Consider the following 24,548-nt stretch of genomic DNA (forward strand, 5'->3'; position numbering starts at 1 on the left):
AATTTAAAAGTGTTTGCCCTCTATACTCTTTCTACAAACATGTCTTCAAGTACAAATATATTCTTCTAGCATTCTCAGATATCTTATCACGTGCGCTTGAAAACTCTGCAGCAGAGGATATGATAATCGTGAAAAGCATAGTTACAAAAAATGCATGCATCGCTATACATATCAGATTTCGCAACGTGTTTTAGAATAGTCTCCAGGGTATTTCAGTCTTTTAAATTTACGACGACAAAACTCGGAACAACAAGCTTTTCTCAGATATCGCAATAGGCATGCAACTTGTCAAACAGATCGAAGATCTTAGAAAATGCATTCATTTCCCATGCAACCATTTAAATCACCCTTGCAAAATCCTGAAACACGTTAAGAAACTCGTCGCGCAAATCAGAGATCAGCAAGTCACGGCATTCTCTCAACTTGGAAAATCGCACAACGATCTCCGTGCTGGCGTCCTTAACGGTACCGTGTGGCTGGATGCCGTTCCCGGTGACTTTGATCTTGGAGAGGTCCGCGTCCGGCACGACAATGGCCTGGAAAGGCGAGCCCGGTACGTGCTGTTCGTTGAAAGTGATGTTGATGCCGTAATCGCCGGCCTCGGTGGGCAGATAGGCGACGGAGCAAGTGCCATCGCCGTTGTCCCTGCAATTTATAGCGGCCTCGCAGGGACCCTCGACAGTCACGCCAAGGCCACCCTGGCCGGCACCCCGCGTGTCGATTATAAACTCGGCCGGTTTGTTGACCACACCGTGGGAGAGACCGGGGCCGGAGGCCCGCACCTTGGCCGGGTCGGAGCCGTGGACGCAGGTGAGCCGGTAGGGTTGGTTCGAGATCGGTTCGCCGCCGAAGCTGATGCCCAGGAGATACTCGCCGAGCTCGGTGGGCGTGAAGTTCACCAGGTAGCCTTCGTGGGTCGGCACCACGTGCGCCTTGACGCGGTTGCCGGAAGGAGCCGTGATCGCCACCTGGAAGTCCGCCGCCCTGCCCGCTTCCTGCGTTATCACGCGGAACTGCTGCAGGCTGTTCACCGGGGCCGCTGCGAGGACGTTTGCGGGTTTTCTCGTGGTGAGCCACGATGTGTGCGCGATTTTTCGCTTTGTGCTGGCGCGACGGGACGACGGCCCGTGTGCGAGGGAACGTCGCGTCGACTTGCCGGTTAGATCGCGATAGCAATCGAACAGAGGATTTATGATTATTTAGGAACTGACGCGAAAAAAAAGAGAAATGATCGTAATATAAAGTCATCGAAAATTAAGTCTGCAATTCTTGGCAAATTTACATCCATTAATCCTTCTCTGATTTTGTATTCTAATGAATTATGCCCAGGTAAAATAGACGAAATTGTCACCGGCAAGTACATCGAGACGTCCATCGCGCGATATTATACAATAACAGTTAATTCTGCATCGAATCGTGAGAAAAAAAGCCGTTTGCTGCATACACAAGCCCGCAATGTGCGTGTGAATTAAGCAAAGCATATCCCAAGTATAATGACCTCGTCCCGATTGTGAAATGTATTTTAGATAAGAATGCATTTAATTAAAATAAATATATTATTTAGCGCGTGCAGAAATAATTATTTAATATTTCTGAAAAAAAAAACATATATTGATCTTTTTCAGACACGTTCTTCGAATTTTATATCTAATGGAAAGTGAAACTGTTATGTTTCTCCGCGAAATTCCAGTTAAAGTTTACATGAAAGACGCAAAGCGTTCAATTGAGCGCCGAAGCGTAATATATTTTTAGACGAAACGCGAACTGTGTACGTGTCAATGTGAGGAATTCGTGAGCGCAGTTATAAATAAACTATCTGCTGTTTACGCTCCAGCGGAACATCTATTCGCGAGACCTTGGCAGCGCGTATTTCAAAAATCTAGAATAAATGTCTTGGTAACAACCCTAAAGATCCTCGAAAAGAATGTCGGTTATATATCATAAGACGGAAATTATTTTTCAAATTATTTTTTCAATGACTGCCGAAAGCGCGCAATTCTAACATGATTAATAATTTCCATTTCGAATTAATAATTGTCAGAGTATATCACTGAATTTTCAAGTGCAAAATTTTACTTCAAGTATAAAACTAATCACATTCATAAATTCTTTTTTCAAATAAATGATTCTAACAAGTTATCAAAATAGTCTGTATTAAAAATTAGTTGCTTAAGTTTGTTTTTTAAATTATTAAGTATAATTTTAATCTAAATTATTAAGTTTATATAAATTCATTTTATGTATTATAATAAAATTAAAAATAAAATATCTTTTACCTATTAACGAACAATTATAACTATTTTATAATTATTTGTTAAAGTTTCAACATATTTCTCATGAAATATCACACTCCACTTATTAACGTAGTTCGATTATGTTTTGCAGTTTTTAAAATATTCATCAAATAATTAATTAAATCTTGAGTAGAAATAGACAGTGTTTCGTATTCATAAAATTGAAATATTAGACAACACTTTAAAAAATGACAATTGTACTCACTTGGTTCCAAGCCGTCCACCTTAACCTTAGACACGTCCACGTGAGGCTGAACGTTGATTTTAATGGGACACTGAGGTACGCTCAGACCGCCATAGTTGAGATTTACAGTATAGTTTCCTGGTTGAGGGGGCATGTAATCTACGGTGTACGTTCCATCCTCATTATCCGTAAGCGAAATCGGAAGTTCTCGATCTTCAGGAGACAGCAGTTTGACGTCCAATTTGCCAGGCCCAGCCTCTCGACAATCGACATTAAAATGCGTAGGAACATTCGATTTCACTCCTTTCTCGAGACCAGGACCAAAAGCGGAAACCATAGCGGGATTCAAAGGCGAGGCTATTTTAATTCTGTATGGAGATTTTTTCGTGGCCACTCCACCATAATTTACCTGAAAGATGGTATTTTTTAGAAAATTATCAAATTAAATTAATATTCTAATTATTAATATTTTTATATTTTTATATATGCATATTATTTATTTTTATTTATATAAAATAGTCAATTTATTATGCTAAAAATTTTCATTTTGACTATTTTAATATTTCTAGCTTCAAGATATCATTTATATTATAAACATAGAATTAATTCAAATAAAATTTGATATGACGTCTCATTAAAATAATCGTGAATATTTTGTTGAATTTTTTGTTATACTAAAATTATAATAAAATCGATTTGTATAATCATATAAACAACATGTAGCAAAAAAATAATCAACTCTTTAGAAATCAATATTCTTACCATTACAACATGTTGAGAACTGGATGTAGGTGTATAATGTGCTTGAACAGTTCCATCTCTCTTCTCGTCTAATTTGAAAGGAACTTCCCTTCCAAGAGCATCCTGAATGACAACTTCCAAAGCCGCTTTTTGACCAGCTTTTTTCGCGTCCACTGTAAAATACGTCGGTTTATCTCTGGCAACACCTTCGGGTTGAATTCCTGGCCCATGAACTTCAACCTGTACAATAATATTTCCAATTTACATATTTATTTGTCCTGCACAGATTAATAAAAATAGTATATTATCAATTCGATCGATATTGAGTTTATTAAACACAGAAACGATAATCTTTTTTATCACATTATTGCGTAAAGTGCTTCAAAATATAAACAAAAAAGTATGTGTGTGGGGAAAATCTAAAACACTGTACATTTTGTACACTCCTACACGTGTGCAAAAATTGCAGAAACAGATATTAAAAAAAATTGTCATTAGAATGAAAAATTATGGTAAAAACGATGCAATAGAGTCTCAGATTTACCTTTTCTGGATCGAAGTCCGTTTTGGGCGAGACAGTCGCTATATAAGGCGACTTAGGAATGTCCTCGTTATCGCAGAGGATATGGACCGCGTATTGTCCCGGTGCGGTAGGCAGATAAGAAACATCGGCGGTTCCATCGCCATTATCATTGCACTCGATCTTCGCTTTGGACGGGCCCTCGATAGAAAAGCCAAGAGCACCGGTCTCACCATTTGTGTCCACCGTAAATTTCGCCGGATGGCCGACGATGCCTGTACGCAAGCCTGGTCCGAAGGCTCTGATGTTGGATTCCTTGTAAGGACCAACATTGACCTCGAAGGGCGACTTGGGAATCTCTTTGCCGCCATACGTAATCATCACCACGTGACGGCCTTCCTTAATCGGCGTGTAATGGCATGCGTAAGTCGTAGCGTCGATCTTGGACATTCTAGAACAATTAAATAATTATTAATATTAAAATTTAAAATACAACATTATATGTAACGCCATGTATTATTTTTCTTTTTTTTCTTTTTAAATTTAAATTTAAATCAAATTTTTTACAATATTTTAAAATAATTATTTTATTTTATCTTTGATGGAATTATTGAAAAATAACAAGAAATTGTAAGCAATGCAAAAAATAAAATTCTACAGAAATAAAGTACTTGCGAATCAGATAATGTTACACTTACTGCACCGGTCGATTGACACCTCCCGGACCGATTATGCGGATATCCGGTATACCCTCTCCGGCGTCTTTAGTCAGGACGACAAAGTCGGCGACGTCCTGAACGCGAACGCCAGTAGACAGCAACCCACGTCCGTATGCTCTGCATTTTTTTGCGTCGGAAACCGGCACGATATTGACGCCGATGGGACTTCCGGGTATGGGCTTGCCGGCGAAGAAAATATTGACGGAATGCAGACCCGTCACTGGCGACACGTATTCACACCTCCAGACGTCTGGCGAGGTCTGGCGCAGTTTCACTGGCACCGCGGTTTTGCTACCCTGCAATAAAGAACATAAATACTTCGATAAGATAATATTTGATAACGAAATAGTTTCTCGCGCGTCAATTATTTTCAACAATACATTAATGCATACATTAATGCAATGAATGGCATCAGGCTTTTTACCTGAGGATCCAAGATGATGACTTCTGGCACACCGCGACCAGCATCCTTCGTAAAGATGTCGAAGAAGGTAGGTCTGTTCACCACGACTCCTTCCGTTTGCAGACCCGGTCCGCTCGCCGTGACTTTGCTCGAATCACCGGCATGTCCTTCGATATTGACGATGTACGGGCTCTTCGGAATCTCTCTACCAGCGAAGAGCACTTTCACTTTGTGTGGACCCTCCGTCTTCGGAGTGTACGACACCGAATATGTCAAGTTCCTGTCCTTGTTGAACCTGATATCAACCTTGAAAATGCAATTGACATCATGAAGATGATGAAGATGACGCGTAAGAACAGACACGCGTACAAAAAAATGCGATGGCGTTCGTTCAACTTGCACCGTATCACGAATGCTTATATGTATATTGAAATAATACGTAATCGTCAACGCGATACACAAATAGCCATTGCATCACTTCGTGTCCACGTCCTGCAGCGTAATTATTCTCGATAAACATCTCTCGCCTTCCGGTCTTGCACTCGACAATAGCACGTATCTATTTAATATTAGGTACAGGTTGCAGGTTTTCGATCCATGGAAAATTTGGAAAGAATTTTATATCTCCAATTTTTTATATTGAAAACTATTCTTCCTCAATAATGTTCTTAAAACATCTTAATAATTTAGCAATTTTTTAAAAATATTATTGAAATAAATAATGTAATAAATATAAAATTTATCTTTACCGGTAGTTTGTTGCCTTTAGAATCGTCGACGGTGACGTCCACGTTACCCTTCCCAGCAGAGAAGGTTTCCACGGTAAAGTTGGCCGGTGCACCGACGATCGGACCGCTTGGCTCTATACCAGGACCATAAGCGCGCACTCTGTATAAGAAAGCACCATGAGAAAAGGCGAGCTGATCAGCCAGCGGCCGCAATGTTGTTACATCAATACGTTAAATAAACTCAATCGCCATTCAACGTTACAAGCGTTGCTTTGTGCTATCATGATTTGCGCGATTTGCATCGTTCCCTTCTAAACAAATTGCAAGCGCGTAACCTTCTGCAAAACTTGCGGCCACTCACTATCCGGTTAGTCCAATTCGAGGCTTCCCGTAAGACTTTCATGTACATGTATGTATAGAGAGAGGATAATTAATGATGGCGTTATAATATATTTATTCGTAAAAATCTAAGAAAATATGTGGAATGATGTTGAGCGCTAATTAATCAAACTCCCCCTTGTTTTTCTGTGCGATAAGTTTGTAAATCGTGAATTCGCCAGCCGCGTACTACCTTTGTTTACTCTATCAGGCTTTTATGTACATGTATATATATGTATAAATAAATAAATATATAATAAATATATATATGTATATATTTATTATATATTTATTTATTTATACATATTACATTTATTTATTTATATATTTATATAAGTAGTTAATCGACGTACGTTAAAAGACGTAGTTAATCGATCACACTGGCAATTTTATTGAGGTAGAAAAATTGCCAGTGTGGTCGATTAACTACGTCTTTTATATATATGTATGTATGTACGTACAGATAAAATAGCAATTAGGGATGTTGTGGGTTAAGAGATAGATCTAAAACGCTACGATCAAGGCGGCGAACATTAATTGCGTAAAAACGTTATACGTCAAAATACATGATTATTGCGCGACTTACCGCGGCGGTGGGATGCTGCGACCGAGAAATGAGAAATAAATTGGTTAATTAATTAAATCACCATACCAGCGATCTATACGAATACTGGATTTTATTGTATGTTGACACGAGAAAAAAAATGGAGAAAATTATGATGAAGATCATAATAAACAGTGCTGATTGTAGCATTTTGAAGTTTTTTTTTTACTACGATATAATTTTAAAAAACAAAAATCATGTAAACTATTTGGCAATGTTTAGAATATCATACACAATTGCCATTATTTTACAAATATTCAGGATTGAGAATCAAAAAGAAGTTATATGCGATTCAAGTGCTATCAAAAATTATTTTTCAGTTTGACTTTTCAACAAAAAATAGGAAATACGTTTTCACTGACGCTTTAAAAATGTACGAGTGATCTGGATACAATAGTATAGAGTATATTATTCTTACCTGTTTGGATTCGTGCGAGGACGCAGAGGTGCACCCGTTTTCAATTTCGCATTCGGATATTGCGATAGATATGTCATCATCGACATCTCATCGATATTTGGATTTACCATCTCTTCAGGTTTAATGAGCTGAAATAAGGATGATTCACAAATGTAATTCATAAGTATTCCGTATTCAAAAATAATTAATTAATTAATTAATTAATATATATAAATATTCTATTATATATATAAATAATAAGAATATATATATAAATAATTTATATATATATATTTTTTTTATATTTACATATATATATATATATATATATATATATATATATATATATATATACAGAGTGTCCGTCAATTTTCGACCTTAAGAAATAAAGAAGTAGATTGGCTCAAATTAAGAAGGAATGACATATATATATATATATATATATATATATATATATATATATAACGAATTAATCGAACGAATGCATTCCGATTCATTTTTTCGTTTGATATATATAAATATTTAATTCACTATTCGACTGATTGCATTCCGACTCGCTTTTTTATTCGATATATATAAATATTTAAATAATTAATCGAACGATTGCATTCCGATTCATCTTTTCGTTCGATATATATAAATATTTAACGAATTAATCGAACGATTGCATTCGGCTTGCCATTTTACTCGCCGCGTTACAGTGAATATCGCGCGAGAGAGGCAGGCAACATGCGCGGCGTCGTGCACGATTTCGACCGTCCGCGCGCAGATGAAAAACGGCCAATTTATATCTCGATTTCCGGACGCCATAGCGATTTCGTTCTTTTTGCATAAAATTCTACACCATTTCGCGGCACTACCTTTCAAATCTCGTCCCGATCGCCCGAGGAGCGGCTGACTTACAGTGAATATCCGAAATCTGCTTCTTGGACTCACTTAAGTTTAATATTTATATATATCGAATAAAAAAGCGAGTCGGAACACAATCAGTCGAATAGTGAATTAAATATTTATATATATCTAACGAAAAGATGAATCGGAATGCATTCGTTCGATTGAGAGTGGAATAGCCCTATGGGGAAAACCACTATAAAAAAGCGCACCATGCTATCTACCGCAAGGTGATGTGGAAATGATAGCGCATCATTTTCTCGCCACTAAAAGGACGGGTCATTTTTCGGCGCGGTATTGCGATATATCGCAAACCACCATCATGTCTCGCCCACCGCTTCGCCGCGCTCGTAGTATCGGATTACAGTAGAATGACTCTCGTCGCGCTTCTACTCACGCAGATTGGCCGATCTTCTTTATTTAATATTTCTTTAATTATTGACAATCTCAAAACAATACAGGTCCAATAACAATATAATTCCTTCTTAATTTGAGCCAATCTACTTCGTTATTTCGTTAAGGTCGAAAATTGACGGACTGTATAATTTAAACACCCTTATTCCATAAATTAAAAAATATTTATCAATAAATAAATTTAATAAATAATAAATAAATAAATAAATATATATATATATATATATATATATATATATCTTAGATATTCCTATTCCATAAATGAAAAAAAGCATTTTAAAGCATAATGAAATTGCAATGAATTTGAAAATAATTATAAAATTGCCAAATTATTTTATCTCGAACAGAATTTAGACGAATTAGTATTGCAGCGAACCTGAGGAATATTAAGCCAATCGTCGGCGAGGCCCATTGCCTCGGACGCGTTTTGGATCGCATCCTTGGGATTCCAATCTTGCCAATCCGGACAGAGGCCAGGTGCGACCGCGTCAACGAGGGCGCCCACTGCGCGGCCGTCGTTCCAATCGGAAGTGAAATTCGTGATCGGCAAATCTGGCACTTTCGATTGAATCCAATGCATCAGTCGTTGCTTCGGAGTAGCGCCCTTGTCTTCGCCATCGTCGCCGTCCCACATGGGCATAGAAATCGAATAATGCAGGATCAGGGTCCATATTAGGCCGAGGATCAGTTTCAATTTGCAGTCTACGATGTCCGAAGAATCTGCGGAATAAGAGGAGAAATTTATTTGCCGCGTACAGGAACGGTCTTAAATTATATATACATAATACACTATTGCTAAATGAACAATGATGAAATATTGGCCACAATTCAAAAATATGTTTACGAATCTTTCCTATTTTGCGTTTTCTTATGTTCGGCAATGCCAGATTAATCAGAGATTGTTGTTCGTCGATTATGCACGCAAAAGAAATATATTTTATACTTTTAGAATAAATTATAACACAATAACAATATAATATTTTTAGAAATTTTCTCTTTAATTTAGTTCTATAAAATATTCTGTAAAATATTCTATAAAATCTATTTACAGAGAATTCATGCAGAATTTCCATTTTATACAGATGCAACTTTAAATATTATTTTACTCGTTTTACGTAATAATTTATTAGTAAATGAGTAACTTCCTTTCTTTCGAGAAGAAATTCTATTAAGTTTTTTCTTCCTGTTGCGTAAAGTCTTATTATGCATCATCTTATTATTATTCGTAGATTTATCACATCGCTCAATTATTCAATATGAGTAAGAATAAGTGGGCGTTATTAAGGAAATATTTTTCCGCTGTTCGTTTATGGAATCGAGCCGATGCAGTCTTTCACAATGTACCCTTCGAAGCGATGCTAACGAAAAGCGCATGTGTGTTTGTGCAATGAAAGTGCTAATAGATATCTTCGACATAGTGATTCATCCATTGAGAAACCGCCAAATTGCATATATTTGCAGAATCTTCGAATTTTGAGCGGAATGATATAAATTGCGATTGTTTTAACAAGTCGTAAATTCTTAATTTAAAAATAAAGAATTAGAAAAAAGAATGAAATGCATCAATTAATGCGAAAATGCATATGTAATAAGTCAAAAAATATAATCAACTTCAAAGATTATACTAATCTTGAGAACCACATGCATACATACAACATTTGATCTTGATTTAAGTAACCATCATATAAACAGATCTATAATAGATATAGTAGATAAACAATCACGTCATTTGTACATATCAAGTTACTTTATCTTTAAATATCAATGTAAAAACAGTGGGGAATTTTAATTTATCGATTGTATGGTCTCTAAAGATCAATTAAAATAATTATAATTTTAAAAAATACATCTTGTTTTCTTGCTTCCATATGTTTTAATAATTCAAGCATATGCCATTCCAAAAGAAGGATTACGTTTTACTAGAATCACGCAACAATCGTGAGCGCATCGTTTCCTCGAGATGTCAGTAAGGGTAAAAAAAACTCATGGTTGTCAGATCTTTCAAGAATATATATATGACGCGTAAAGATACATTCATTCGCACGGATTTAACCGAATCCGAGCCGCCGCAGCTATTTCTGGCCTCGACAACGACATTGTTTCGCAGTCGATGTTGTCCGCGTGACGTGGAATAGTCACCACCGTGTGACGATTCATCCAGACTATTTTCAGCAATTACCGAGAGCTAACCGAGTGATGTCAGCAAAAACGTAATTAATGCCGTGACACGCGAACCGGCCAAGCGCCAGCTAATTCACCCTGACGCCGAGCCCCCGAGATTCTCTAGCTTTGTATAATGTTCCTCTACCCACGTAAATGTACAGCTTTCTCGTGACGATTCATTTGAAGAAAGATACTGCTGTCAAATATAGACTGACATTTAATGTAACATCTTTATATCAAAGCTGATTAGCCCCAGAAAAATAAGATTTCTGAAATCTTTCATAGAGAAAAGAATTATATAAATATTTATAATTCAAATATATAAAAATTAAGTCGACAAAAAAATTTTTATTATAAATAAATATATATAAATGTCATTATTACATAAATGTTGTTTGTTTGTACCAAAAACAACACCAGACTCGTATTGCCTATCAACTTAATTTTTATATATAAATATTATTTTTATATATCTTGTACTATAAAAATAATATATACATAACAAATATTTTTAGAATTTAAATCTTGATAAATTTTAATGTATAAGTTTTCCTAGATACATCTATGTATATTTACATTTATTGCACAAAAAAAATATTGCGAATATGCGCTTTAAATTACCGGCGCCATGACGTGAATAATATGCATGAAAATGAGAGTGAAATGTAAGATGTTACTCTTTTGTTTGAACATTCGAAATGGATACCTATTGTCGAGCTTCTCCTTGGAGTCGCCAATTCACTTGACCGCGATGCAGAAATGCATTCATAAGTGCACGGACAAGTTGCAGAAAAGATTTCTAGACGCGTATGTCATGTACTAAGAGCGTAAAAAAATGTAAATAATACAATATTAGAATACTATATTATGCATTTTTCTACTCAATGTATTTGAAATATAAATTATAGTTGTATACAAAACTTCTTGAATTTTTTTTCTATTTAAAATGTAAAATTTAAGAACTAGCTTTTAAATACTGTTAATTATATGTGTTGGATAAAAATGCTTGTATCAATCGTAACTTTATTCAATGCAATTTTTAATTATGGCAATATATAAAATATATAAAAGTCTTAAAATTGTATAAAAAAAATTTCTATTATCATAATATTATGAAAATGTGCGAATTAGATTTGAACAAATCCTGCATTGCTTTTCCGTCTACGTATAAAAATCGACTTGTTATCTCGATGTATCTTAATGAATAATAAAGTCGGAGAGGCCAATTGCATTCCTCTTGATATTAGATAATGGATATGTTTGTTTCCAATGCTATAGATGCTATAAATCTTTATAAAGAATAATTCTTATATAAGACACGATCTTTCGCATTAATTACATGTAAGCATAATCAAGTAAAAAAAGATGAGAATTTCCTATTTCCTTGTATATTAATTTATATTATAAGTGTCTATATATGTATGTGTATACGTATGTTTTTTTAGCTTTTATATACATATTTACATACAAATAGGCATGTATAAACATACACATACTTGTAAAAATATACACACACATATTTATATACATGTATATATGAACTAATGCCAGAGAACTTTTCAATTGCATCTCACTTCAATGATATATCTTTGTCTTTAGGCTTAACCTCTTATCTATTCATACCTGTGTGCGTATATGGATGTGTATATGTTTTGATTTTTATCAACGCGATTATCGTCTCGAAACGAAAACAAGGAAAAAAATGTTTATATCATCTTTGATTTAGAGATTTTCCGTTATTTTACATTAAGAATTATACTTACAATTAAGTATTATAATAATCATCAGTATCTTGAATATAATAATAATTAATATATTGAATAAAAAATAGATGAGTAATTGAACAGAAATAAAAAATTTGTAAATGTAATCATATGGCAAAATTGTGCTGTAATATTATTTTTTTAAAATTGCCGATATGTAATATTATTTTTAAAAGTATCGAGCAATACTGGTATTTGAAACTTCAATGCTTCAACTCAACGAATTTCGATGTATTGATACCCATATGTGCAAATAAAACGCAACAAGTAAATCTTCATTAAGAGAAAGCGCAGCTGTGCGTAAATACGGAATCTAATATTATAGGAATGATATACCAATTATATATTTGATTCTCTTCAATAATAAAATATAAAGTAATACTGTCATATATAAATGATAATTATATAATTATAATTTTATATTACGCAAATTAAAAAAATATATTTTATATACATTTATAAATTTATCTATATTTATAATTGACATTGAAAGTGATATTTATATCATAATTAGTTTGAAATATTTTTCGATATTTATCTAACATTTAATAACTTATATAAGTCGATAAAAATTTTTTTTTAAATCAAACAAGAGTAATAAAGTAATAATTTACTGGAGATTTAAAATTTTATTATTCGCGAAACGCAAAATGTGAAAATTTATTTCGTCAATGCAGTAAAGACTATTCAAATATTCATTATAAATAGCTTCAAAACAATTCAAAGTCAACGATGTAATAAATATAGTCTAGTCCCTATCGTAAATACAGAGCATCAGCAGGTATTGGAATCTTCCAAAGGAATCGAAGGGTCTTCCGAATCGAAGAAATTCTGAGAATCTGAGGATTATACATATATATATATACCGCTGTTAAAAAGAGAAATAATCAAAATTTGTGGATTTAGAAACGGGCTTCTTTATTACTCTTTCATCTGACCGACAGCAGTCCGACTGATCTATTCTCGGATTAAGAATTTTTGTTGTGTAAAACGCGAGATTCTTAAATGATTTTGCGAGCATCATTTCCAGATACGCTTGAATTAGAAGAGAAGAATACAGAATTTTAGAAAAACTTTCTCTCTAATTTCTAAAAAACTCAAATTCCTAAAAAACTGGATATTATAGAAACAAGAGAGAATCTAATATAAAAAAAGCGTAAATTGCAGAAAAGATGTGTCATAAACAAAGAAAACTTTAATAAAAACTACAATAATTAGTTCAATTATTTCTTGCAATTTCCTACAAACATTTCTACAATTTCCTTGATTGAAAATAATTCAATAATTAGTAACTAAACGCAATTATACAGTTTTCTTTCATATTAAAAGCATGTGTCATATTATAAATAGCTTATCGTATATGAGTCGTTGAGTCACTTGTCATTCTAATGTTCAATTAAAAGATTCGACCAAGTATCGCGCATACACTTGGTCATGTGTGACGTTTTCAACGACACGTATCCCATGGCGAGTTTAGACGGTGACGTCATTCGAGAGATTACCTCACTGGACCGAGGATGCCAGGTAAAACCTCCGCGATACGATCTTCTCCTTTCAATCGTCAAGGTGTGCCGTCGACATGTGTCAACCAAACTGCATTTCGAATGCAAATCTTTGAATAAATATTGCATTCAAATGCAATTATTTGTTTATTTTTATTTTTATGTTATTTATTCATGCATATTGATATATATATGTATATATATATATATATATATATATATATATATATATCAATATATATTTGCATGAATAAATAACATAAAAATAAAAATAAACAAGTAATTGCATTGAAATGATATTTAATCAAAAATAAATATTAGAGATTTCAGAAAAAATTCCATAATATCGTAAATTTAATTTTAAAAGATACTTAAAAATAATTAAAAAATATGACATCTTAAAATATTTACTTATGACATGTATAAGATATTCTTCACAATTTATCGTGAAAATATGATAGATAAACACATTTCAACAGTAGTCAAAGATTTTAATTACGTATGGAAATACGCTCTCATGCGATTTCATGTGAACAACATAGTCTCTTAATGTCAAGGTTGCATTTGAGAGTGAAAGTAATCGTTCCCAATTCACGCGCAAATTATAATGGAACACTATAATTTCGGAAATATATTATTTGAACATCATTGTTATTTTATGACATTCCATTGAATTATGCCATGCATAGTAAATCCCTAAAAGTAAAATTTTAACATATTTTTATCAAAGATGAATGATATTTACAGGTGAATATATAATATAAATTAACAATTAGCAATTATTATATTATTAATCTAAGCATCAATAATTTGGTACATCAGTGTTTATCATTTTTTTCATAAATTTTAACAAATTTATAAAATCTGAATCTTAATTGCACTATATATTATTAATTTATCAATAAATAAAATTTAATTTAATAGTATAATTAATTGATTAAATAAGTTGAACCTGATGAAATATGCTGAAAAAATATTCTTGTAGCACAAAATTCACATATTCTCTCACATATTTTCCTTTCCACTAAATTTTTTTAAAAGCCTCTTTCATATATTATATGCACAAGCGTTAAGTAATCTTTTGCATGAAAGTTCTGTCAAAATATTGAAGGGATATTTCGCGAAAAAAAATGTAAAAATGTCGAGAGACCATTTCCGCTCGACGATAAGGGAAGAAAGAAAAAAAGAAACGAGAATGGGTCACGTAATAAACGCGAAGAAAGACGTCCGTGATGCCAAGGCGAGCTTGACCTTCACCTGATCTACGTGGCCCGCCCATTCTCTTTCTTTTGCTCCTTGGTGGGTCCGAAATACTTCCCAAGCGAGTTTCAGGGTGTCCCTCACGTAACAACGCGAATGTGGCTTCCGCTGATATCCGATAATCGAGCGGTTTTAACGCTCGGATTTTGCGGTCACATCTTCGACCGAGATTGCGATGACTTAACATCAGACATATTAATTTCTTGACTGGCATTGCAGCTTTTTGCAAAGTTCTCGAATGCAAGAATTTTTCGAAAAGCGAAAAAGTTCTCGACTTATCACACATATACGTCGGTTGTGATAAAAAATGAAAAAATAATATAAAAATAATCATTTAATTTTATCAATTCGACTTTTGTGCCCTATCTTAGAAATTTGAAATATAAGTCGTTATATTTTAATCGTCAGTATCATATCCTCAAAATTATATAACCTTACTTATATTTCAAATTTTCAAAATAGGGCAAACGTCGATTGATCAAAAATTAAATGATTATTTTTTTATTATTTCTTCATTTTTTACCGCAACATATATGTGCGATAAGTCGAGAATTTATACATATATTCGAAACAAACACGCACAAAAATATTTAATAGATATTAAATAAACATTATTTAGAAAAGTAAAAATATTATTATTTTAAAATCTTTATGTAAAATTAATAATTCAACAAATAATAAATAATTGATGTCCTAGTTCTCAAATTGTACTAAAAGAAATTTAAATATAATCTACTAATTAAATTACTACTAATAATACTAATTAAATTAATTGCATTAGATAAATTGTGAAAACTCATAAGTCATTATATCTATCGTATTTGTTCTGTAGACTAACAGAAGCGATAAATTAATATTTTTTTCAAATTTTTGAAGAGGAAAAAATATGTTTCTAAAGATTTGTATGATTACTTTATACAAGACGTGGCTGCGCGTTTATGAACATATGTTTATCAGCACGTTTTTCTCCTTTGCGATATAACAGTCGCAGGTTAAAGAACGTAATGACATCATCGATGATATATTCAATTGCGTCACTACCAAGTCAAGTATTTTGTTCAAGGATGCGACAAATTGTAATGACTCGTCGAGTAAGCAGTCATCAATCTTTCAGTACAAATATAAAAATTCCAAAATTATATGGAGGTTATTGTTTCTAATAAGCTAATTTACGATGCTTGATGCTTTATTTACATGTTAAAAATGGGAATTGTCATTCAATGAAATATCAATCGACAGCGTTGTCTTCCTTTGCCAACAAGTGGTTACAAACGCACGTGGTCTGACTGATAGTGCGGACTCGACGAATCACAAACTTTTATCGAAAATTTCACGAGCCCAATATATATTCTCTCGCAAATTTTTTCAATTTCTAATTTTAGATATTTTTAACTCTAATTCTTAAAACTCTGTTAAATAAGATTTATGGAAAAAGATTTATTAATTATTTACATCCCTAAAGATAAAAATTTCAAAAATTTCTATAGCTAATAAATAATTATAACTTAAAAACTTATTAATACTTTAATATAATTTAATATAATTTTTTTAAATTCAAAGATAAATATATTTTAAATCGCTCAAAAAATGCGTGAATAAGTTTAAGGAGACCAAGGCATATCTTGTATGTTAATTAGTTTAATTTAAAAATTACGTCATATTAGCGACAGAGATCTTTAGCTAAATTTAAATGAATGGATGAAGATGGATGATGTGATGTTTGTTCATTCGCGAAAAACACGTGAACAGCATTATCCCATCGCTACCCTCTAGTTTCCCGGGTAGCCCGGGCGAGCGTCATCGATCCACAACCCTCTCGCCATGCTCTACAATCGCTTTTATTTCGTCGCTCGATGCATTTGTGCTCTATAGCGGTTGATCCCGAATCTGAAAGCGGGGAAGGCCAGGCAGAAATATTCCGCATATAATTATATCAGTCGAGTGCTTTTTATCTAGCAAGAAAGAAATATTTTGAAACACGATTTTACTATTCATAATCTCGCCACAAACAGAATTTTTCATTCTTATATTTTTAAAAAAATTTTTTAATTAAAAATTAAAACCCAGTTTTACATAATTTCAATTGAACATATTATTAAAATTTAAAATTTATGAAATTAAGAAAATTCAACGAAATTTTTGATGCTTTAAAAACTTTGATATCATCGAGGAGGCTGAATGATTTTTTTCAATTTTGTAATCGCAATGTTTTAAGTGATTAAATCTTAGCGCGTTCGCGCTATATCGCAAGATTCTCTTTATCAGTCAGATCTACATTGATTTCCTCGCAAGCGAAACGCGCGATTAATTATTCGCTGACACCTGTCCTCAAATTTTGTCGACTAGTCACTCATCACGGTTTTCGATTACATTTTTCGTCGTGCAAATAAACGCATATTTAAAATAAATATTACAAATTTTGCGCATAACTGTTGTTATGTAAATTTGAAATGAGAAATAAAGAGAAAAAGTAAATGTACATTTTATATTTTTACAATGTGGCATGTAACGTTATGAGACTGAATAAATATATTCTATTGCGGCTTTAAAAGTTTAATATTGCTTCATGAGACTGTAACAGAAATGTAAAAACATTCTATACAAGTTCCCAAAATTATACGTAATGCATCGCGTATAACTTGCTTTTTCTTAAAATCAATATTTTAAACATCTCTTTTTGTTCTTTTTGTTCTTTTTCCTACTATTTTCCTATTATATTAAACAGATCCTATTTATTAATCTCGCTAATTTTCTATAAGTGGATAATTATATTTTGTTTGTTATTTAATTTTTACAATTATTTTATTATTTTATTATTATTTTATTATTTTATTATTTTAATTTTATATTTATATCAATATAATATTTTATTAAATAAAGTGTAATATATTATTAAATTGAAATAAATTGATACATATAATAGATTAGATTTTTAATTATTAATATGTCTATTATAATATATAATAAATTATATGATTATTTTATGATAATTGTTTTATTAAATGGCAATTCGATTTAATATTTCTTGGAAATAATTCTTCTCATATTTTAATATGTGAAAAATATATGAAAAAACATCTCTTTCTGAAATACTTATGTATGTTATTTTATATATATCATTATATATCTTAATATTTTAATTTTATCGTAATACAAATATAATTTTATACGGATTAATTTAATATTATTTCCTTATACACACAATTCCCTTAAACACCTGTGCAAATCTCTAAAGTGTAGAAATCTAGAAATCGATAAATCTACGTAAAATCCGTAGACCACGCAGACTCGTAGTAATTGTAACTACCACGTGGCAGTGTAACCTATCGAAAAATTGTAAATGAAAAGTCTGAAAAGATTAAACACAAATTAAAAATTAATCACATTGTAACACGTGTTTTCACCGTGAATAGATATGTTATTATTGTTTTGATATCTGCTCGAAATATAAATTCCTTCTAAATTGAATCAATATTATGGATATGACTTTGACAATAAATATTTCTCCACAATTAGAATAATCATTTTAAATGTGGGAAATTGTATAGGAAATATCTCAAAATACATTTCTATCATTTATATATCTACTAATCGCTTCTACTAATCGCTTCTTTGTTCGACTTATTCAAATTTGATCATTTCTCAATTATTTTATCTAAATATGAAACACATTAGAATTTTTTAGAATAATTATTTTTCTCATTAATAAATATATTGATGATCTTGCACCGCTCAAACCATCAATTTCTTTGTTTTTAATCATTACAAGAACAGGACGAATCTATTTTCAAGCGTGGTCCAGCACGCACATGATATCACTCACCGATATTGACGATCCTGATGCCCTCGTCCTCCAGGAACTTAAGAGCGACGGACACGTTCTCCAGCTTCTGGGAGCGGAAGGTAGGCCGTTGGTTGTGTTTTGGTAGCCGCTTCTGCGAGAGCACCTCGATAAGGCTCACCAGCCGAAGACCGTCGGACAGGTCGCATTCCAGGTCGCCGATGTGCTTGTTGACCGCCTTCAGTCGTTCGTTCGCCCATCTCGTAAAGGTGTTCTGCTGAATTCGCTTCCACTGCGCGTCCTCGGCCAGCTCGCGCTCGAACATCTCGTCCTCCTCCTCCTCGGCGGAGTTCTCGCACTTAACTGACTTATCATTCTCATTCATTTTATCGGCCGGTCCGCTGCTACGCTCTCACGAATGAGGGTGGTGGGGTGCGCGCCCCTGTGTTAGTACCTGTGGATCGTAGTGTTGGTAGTCACAAGTACTATCAGTGACGAGGACAAGACGTGGCCATGTTGGTGACTCGAGAAATAGCGATGGGCACAAACTATCAGTTTGAGTTTTAAAGAGAGCTTTACTCCAGTGGTATGAACGCCTGCTGTTGTCTCAACGTAAAGCCGGCTTGTTTGTTGATCTATCAGTTGATCTTCAAGTTTATACATGAAAGTCTGATTTGGATCTTCGTATTTATTTGGATTATACTTCAGTAGATGTGTTTGAATATAATTTAATTGAATTTAAAAACATGTGAATTTGTTAATTTTGGAAATTAATTAAATATATAATTGATAAAATATATAGGATAAAAATTTTAAGACACGTACAGTTTATGTAAATAAAATTTGTGAATCTATATAATTATAAAAATATTTAATTATTAATTTATAAATCAACAATGTAATTTTTTTCATTCTCAGAAAGACAATATTTTATTATATATAATTAATTATTGCATTATAATAACTGATAATTTTGAATTAATATTTAATTTAAAAAATAAAGCTTAATTTTAAACTTAATTGCAAATTCTTCAGTTTGTTAATTTGTACAATAAATATATTCACAAATATACATAAGGACAATTTAAATGTCAAAATTTATATATATATCCTTAAAATTCACTGTTATAAATCATTCATATATCCTTTATCCACTGTTATTTATTATTAATAATTTTTAATAAATTTTTATTTATTAATTTTTCTATCTTTATGCAGCTTTATTTGACAAATATTTTACAACAGGCATCGATATCACTCGGATGCGCGTCGTGCTCATCACTACCGCGAGCACGCATACTTGCAAAACAATCGAAAAGAGGTGGATGTCGGTGAACCTACCTGCACAGCCGTGTGCTGGCGAATCGAATATGTAAGTGTGTGAGATGCTGACACGATCAGCTGGGGCGACTGTGTTTCTGCGCGAGTCACCGGTAAATCGTATTTTGGGTCACTCAGGATGCGTTAGGCGAGAAATTTTCCTTGGAACCGGTGTATTATCTCCTTGAAATGCCTTTTAGAGTGATCGCTTGTCCTGATTCGCAGTGATTATTCACCTGCATCGCGAAATGTCGTGATTAAAAAATTGCCGACATAAAAAAAAAGGCCGACATAAAAAAAAAATTATATGGAATACAATTGTGTGTATGTGTGTGTGTGTGTATTATAATATATAAAATAAAAAATTATTAATTAATTTTTGTACATAATTTTTTTTTAAACAAAAACACAACAGAATTGATCTATATTCACAAGTAAAATTAAAAATTATTCAATTTAAACTTATTGGAGAATGAGCAATTTAAAAAATAGAATCGCACATTTAAACATGATATGAAGATCAATATGTTATTTTGTGTTAATAAGAATTCAATTGTTCCAATTGTTTCCATTGATCAAATTAAGTTTATAAAAGTGCATCGAATTGCGATCAGCTTCGCTTGAGTGAAGATTCGCGCACGTGTTTGACTAAACTATTCTGATATTATACATGACATGTTCAATTCTCATAAATAAAGTGCTTAATTATAAATAGCAGCACATTTAGAGAAAACTACTCGTACATCTTTTTGTTTACGCTCGCGTCCCAATACATTTATTACAGTTTAAATATAAATTTGCTAGAAAGCGTTTAAAATGTGTTAATAAATAAGATAGAAAAATATTTTACTTTACTATATTTATTTTTGTTTGCGCGTGAAATAATATTAAAATATCTCCTTTAAACGATATCAAATTTTATATAAAATAGTGCATAATAGAAAATTAATCAGACGCACGCTAAATTACGATTCGCGACGCACGGCGAGATGCCAAGTTATTTTTAGTTATGCGCATGTATACGTGACTTTTTTCCAAGGTCTAATATTATATCCAAAAGATGAACTTCATAAACACGAACATTGTCCAAAATCTGAACAGAGAGTTATCAGCATTTTCAATTCTTTTTACAGAAAGACAATTTAGTTTTTAGTTTACGAAATATATTGTGGAATAAAACATTGCGTATAATAATAAATGCAATGCACACAATGTATAATATAAAATAGTATAGTATAAAATACATTTTAATTAATATATTTCAGCATGATAAATGAATAAAAATATCTCTTGATAAAAAATAATTTTCTAGAATTTTCTAAAATTAAAGAAATTAATAAAATATATAAAGAAATTAATAAAACTATATAATTGAACATGTAAAATAGTATTTGTGAAAAAAATGTTATAACCAATTATTTTTCTTTCTCCATAATTAATTGATTCAATATTTTTTTCGTTTAATATTATATCGTGAAATAAAAATATATAAATTGTATAAATATAATTGTATAATTGTATAATATTAAATTGTCAATGTAATTTATAATAACACATATATATATATATATATATATATATATATATATATATATTGTGACATATATATTGTTATCTGTAATTGTCTATACTATATGAAAAATCATTGCATGAAATGACCTGATGATGCTAAAAAATTATTTTTTATAGCGATACTTCAGTCAAGAAGATTCAAGATACCACTCTGTTCAATGTAAGACGAACGATCAAGCTGTCATCGAATTTTTTACCTCCTATATCTCTTTATATTGAAACAATTTATATTCTTTCGAATCAAAATATACAAATAATGTGAAAATAAATAAAAAGAATTAAATCTTATGTATATGTTTTTGTCAATATAAACAAGATTAATTAATGCTATAAAATCGATCATTAGGATAATTACGAATAAAACGAGATTATTTTTGAACACATATAAATTAATAGAAGATATTATTTTAAAAACAATAAAAAAATGTTTGTTTTACAAACGCACGCGTATTAATTAATTCTTTTATTGTGTTTACAAATTTCTAAAAAATTTATTTTGCACAATCAGCAAAAATAGAAAATTTATAATTTATAACGCAAAACTTAAATTCGTGAAACGGATCAAATTTGAAACAAATAGATACCACCAGTCCCTTGGTAAACTTTAAAATACTTAGAAAATAATCACGTCACATACATAAATAAAAATCCACTCATTTAATTAAAAGAATTCTCTACCTCGTACAATCGAATGATTCAGTATCAGTGGCCCACGAAAAACTGTCGGTGGAGTCGCACGTCTTCGCGAATCTCTCTCGTGTTCCACTTAAAACCCTCTCCGCACTACTGTGCTCTTCAAAACCGTAATGCACTCGCAATCAGCATGGATAAATCGCAAATGGACTGCAAATGATTTCTCAATTTCACAAATTTCAAACAAATTACGAAAGCAAATTTTCCTTAAAATTAATTTTGAAATTAATTGAAAGAATAAAATATTAATAAATTATTAAAATTAAAATTTTAGTATTGGAGTTTTATAATCGCAAAAAATAAACATTTTGCACGATTTAATCTAATTAATTCGACGTGTCTGGGATAGTCAAAAAGTGAATATGTATAAATATATACACATTTTGTCACTTTAGAATTATTTTTGCACCATATATGACACATATATAGAAATTTAAAAAAATATTTATCCCTAATAATTAATATATTTAAACTTTAATTAATATATTTAAACTTTAAAATTTGTTTTTTTATATAAACGTTCTATTTTCTTTTTAAAGCGAAGCTGATTTTGATTTCATCAAAGAAAGAAAATTTCTTCGTTAAAGATTTATCAAAGATTTCTTGTTCTCCAAATCTTAATATCACAATATATATTTAAGTATTTGACTAATAAATCTTGAAAAAAGAATACTTTTAGTATTTAACAAAGTGTTATTATTATAACTAATATTAATATCAAAATCAAGTTCAATCAGCACACTGATAAATTAATTTATATGATTGTCTGCTCTTTGATCGTAATTAATCGTATTAAAATTATAAGATGCCTCGTGAAATTTTAATAAATTGTTCAACGCGAATTTTGAATTTTTTTTAACGAAAATTTATAATATTATTTAATTATATGTAAAAATTCAAATTGGAATATGTACAAAAGTTCAAAATCTTTTAAAATACGAAGAATAAAATCTTCTAAACTTTTGAATCAATATTTAGAAATTTAAAAGTTTTGATTTAATTTAAACAACAATCCGAAAATTAGAAAATTAGATAAATAATAATCTTTCAAATGTCTTAGCTAAGAAAAAATGTATACGCGGATATCATAAGATATAATCTTATTTACGTACAAAATGATAAGATTAATTCAGATGAAACAATTAATTGTTTCCTTGACATTAAAAAAAAGAATTTCGCGTTAAAATCTTATACCTCGACGTTTCTTTCACTTCCACCTCGCGAAATTTGACAGCAATTAATCGCAATCAGACAAACCGATGTCAACCGGGACTGAATGCCAACGCGGATCTTACATGCACACGTCAATAATCGCGATCTCCTCGAATCGGCGGATTGACGCGAGTGCTCTCGATCGACACGACGCGGTTCGTAGACGATTACTGGTATCTTCGCCGTCCGCGAACCAGGAGTCGAGCACCACGTCTTACTCGGATTCGTGAAGTTCGTCCGAGAATAGTACGCATTCCCTCGCCCGTACCCTTAGGCGAGGGGCAGGGGGTCGGTCTATATATATACGCACACGCATCGGGACCATCCGGATCCTCCCGTCGCCGTCCACCCTTCCCGTAGACGCGTGCGAGGAACGGGTTTATATTCGGGTATATGAGAGGAGAAAACACACAAAGCGAAACGGAGCCGGTCAACCGCTGGCTGACGTGACACTGAAGAGGAAGACTAAAACAATCATGGTTACGAGTCACCGCGATATCAAGTTCTCGCTATCCGGATCTTTAGCGCGCACAATAGCAGCTTTAACGTCTCTCGCCTCTTTCCTCGAGGAAACGAATCTCGTTTCCTAGCGCGAAACCTAATCGCATTACGATGAAAATGACATTTCATAATTTTTTACAATTGCATAATCTTAATATAATTTCCAAAGATACTTTAGAAAGATTAGGAGATACCTTTGGAAAATTATATTGTCCAGAATATTTATAAAAATTTATGTTATTTATATAGTTTTTAAAAAATTGCGAAAATATTCAGAGAGCGAAAAGAATAACGGAACACAACGGTTTACAAATTAGAAAATATTTTATTTTGAAAATACGCGTTTCTTTTCGCTATCTTAAGTACTTTTAAGTTCTACATCGATCCGCATACGCTTATTTATAAAAAGTGCGATCCAAATTAACGCCCTGTATAATCTTAATCTTATGTTGAAAATCCATATATGGATCGTTCTCTCAATGAATGTCGTACATTCAAGGCGAGTTAT

The 24,548-nt window shown here is 32.1% G+C and overlaps 1 protein-coding gene across 5 annotated transcripts in view; it reads right to left on the reverse strand.

Annotated features, from left to right (window-relative positions):
• LOC105249451 (filamin-A) overlaps window positions 1–23,776 on the reverse strand; it is a 50,663-nt gene extending 26,887 nt beyond the window's left edge. The window contains exons 1-14 of one of the 5 annotated variants that reach the window (XM_011254927.3): window positions 23,522–23,776; window positions 22,313–22,477; window positions 20,084–20,298; window positions 18,785–19,196; window positions 8,650–8,993; window positions 6,990–7,117; window positions 6,554–6,568; window positions 5,611–5,749; window positions 4,883–5,167; window positions 4,438–4,754; window positions 3,764–4,190; window positions 3,241–3,459; window positions 2,500–2,887; window positions 470–1,039 (exon numbers count right to left, since the gene is read on the reverse strand). In XM_011254927.3, coding sequence (XP_011253229.2) covers window positions 470–1,039; window positions 2,500–2,887; window positions 3,241–3,459; window positions 3,764–4,190; window positions 4,438–4,754; window positions 4,883–5,167; window positions 5,611–5,749; window positions 6,554–6,568; window positions 6,990–7,117; window positions 8,650–8,993; window positions 18,785–19,127 — 3,175 coding nt within the window. In that variant the 5' untranslated portion in view covers window positions 19,128–19,196; window positions 20,084–20,298; window positions 22,313–22,477; window positions 23,522–23,776. The remainder of the gene's footprint in view (window positions 1–469; window positions 1,040–2,499; window positions 2,888–3,240; window positions 3,460–3,763; window positions 4,191–4,437; window positions 4,755–4,882; window positions 5,168–5,610; window positions 5,750–6,553; window positions 6,569–6,989; window positions 7,118–8,649; window positions 8,994–18,784; window positions 19,197–20,083; window positions 20,299–22,312; window positions 22,478–23,521) is intronic. The other 4 variants (XM_011254928.3, XM_011254930.3, XM_011254931.3 and 1 more) reach the window with 4 other exon arrangements.
• Between the last annotated feature and the right edge of the window lie 772 nt (window positions 23,777–24,548).

Source organism: Camponotus floridanus, unplaced genomic scaffold, assembly GCF_003227725.1.
Source record: "Camponotus floridanus strain SB8 unplaced genomic scaffold, Cflo_v7.5 scaffold10, whole genome shotgun sequence".
Classification (NCBI taxonomy): domain Eukaryota; kingdom Metazoa; phylum Arthropoda; class Insecta; order Hymenoptera; family Formicidae; genus Camponotus; species Camponotus floridanus.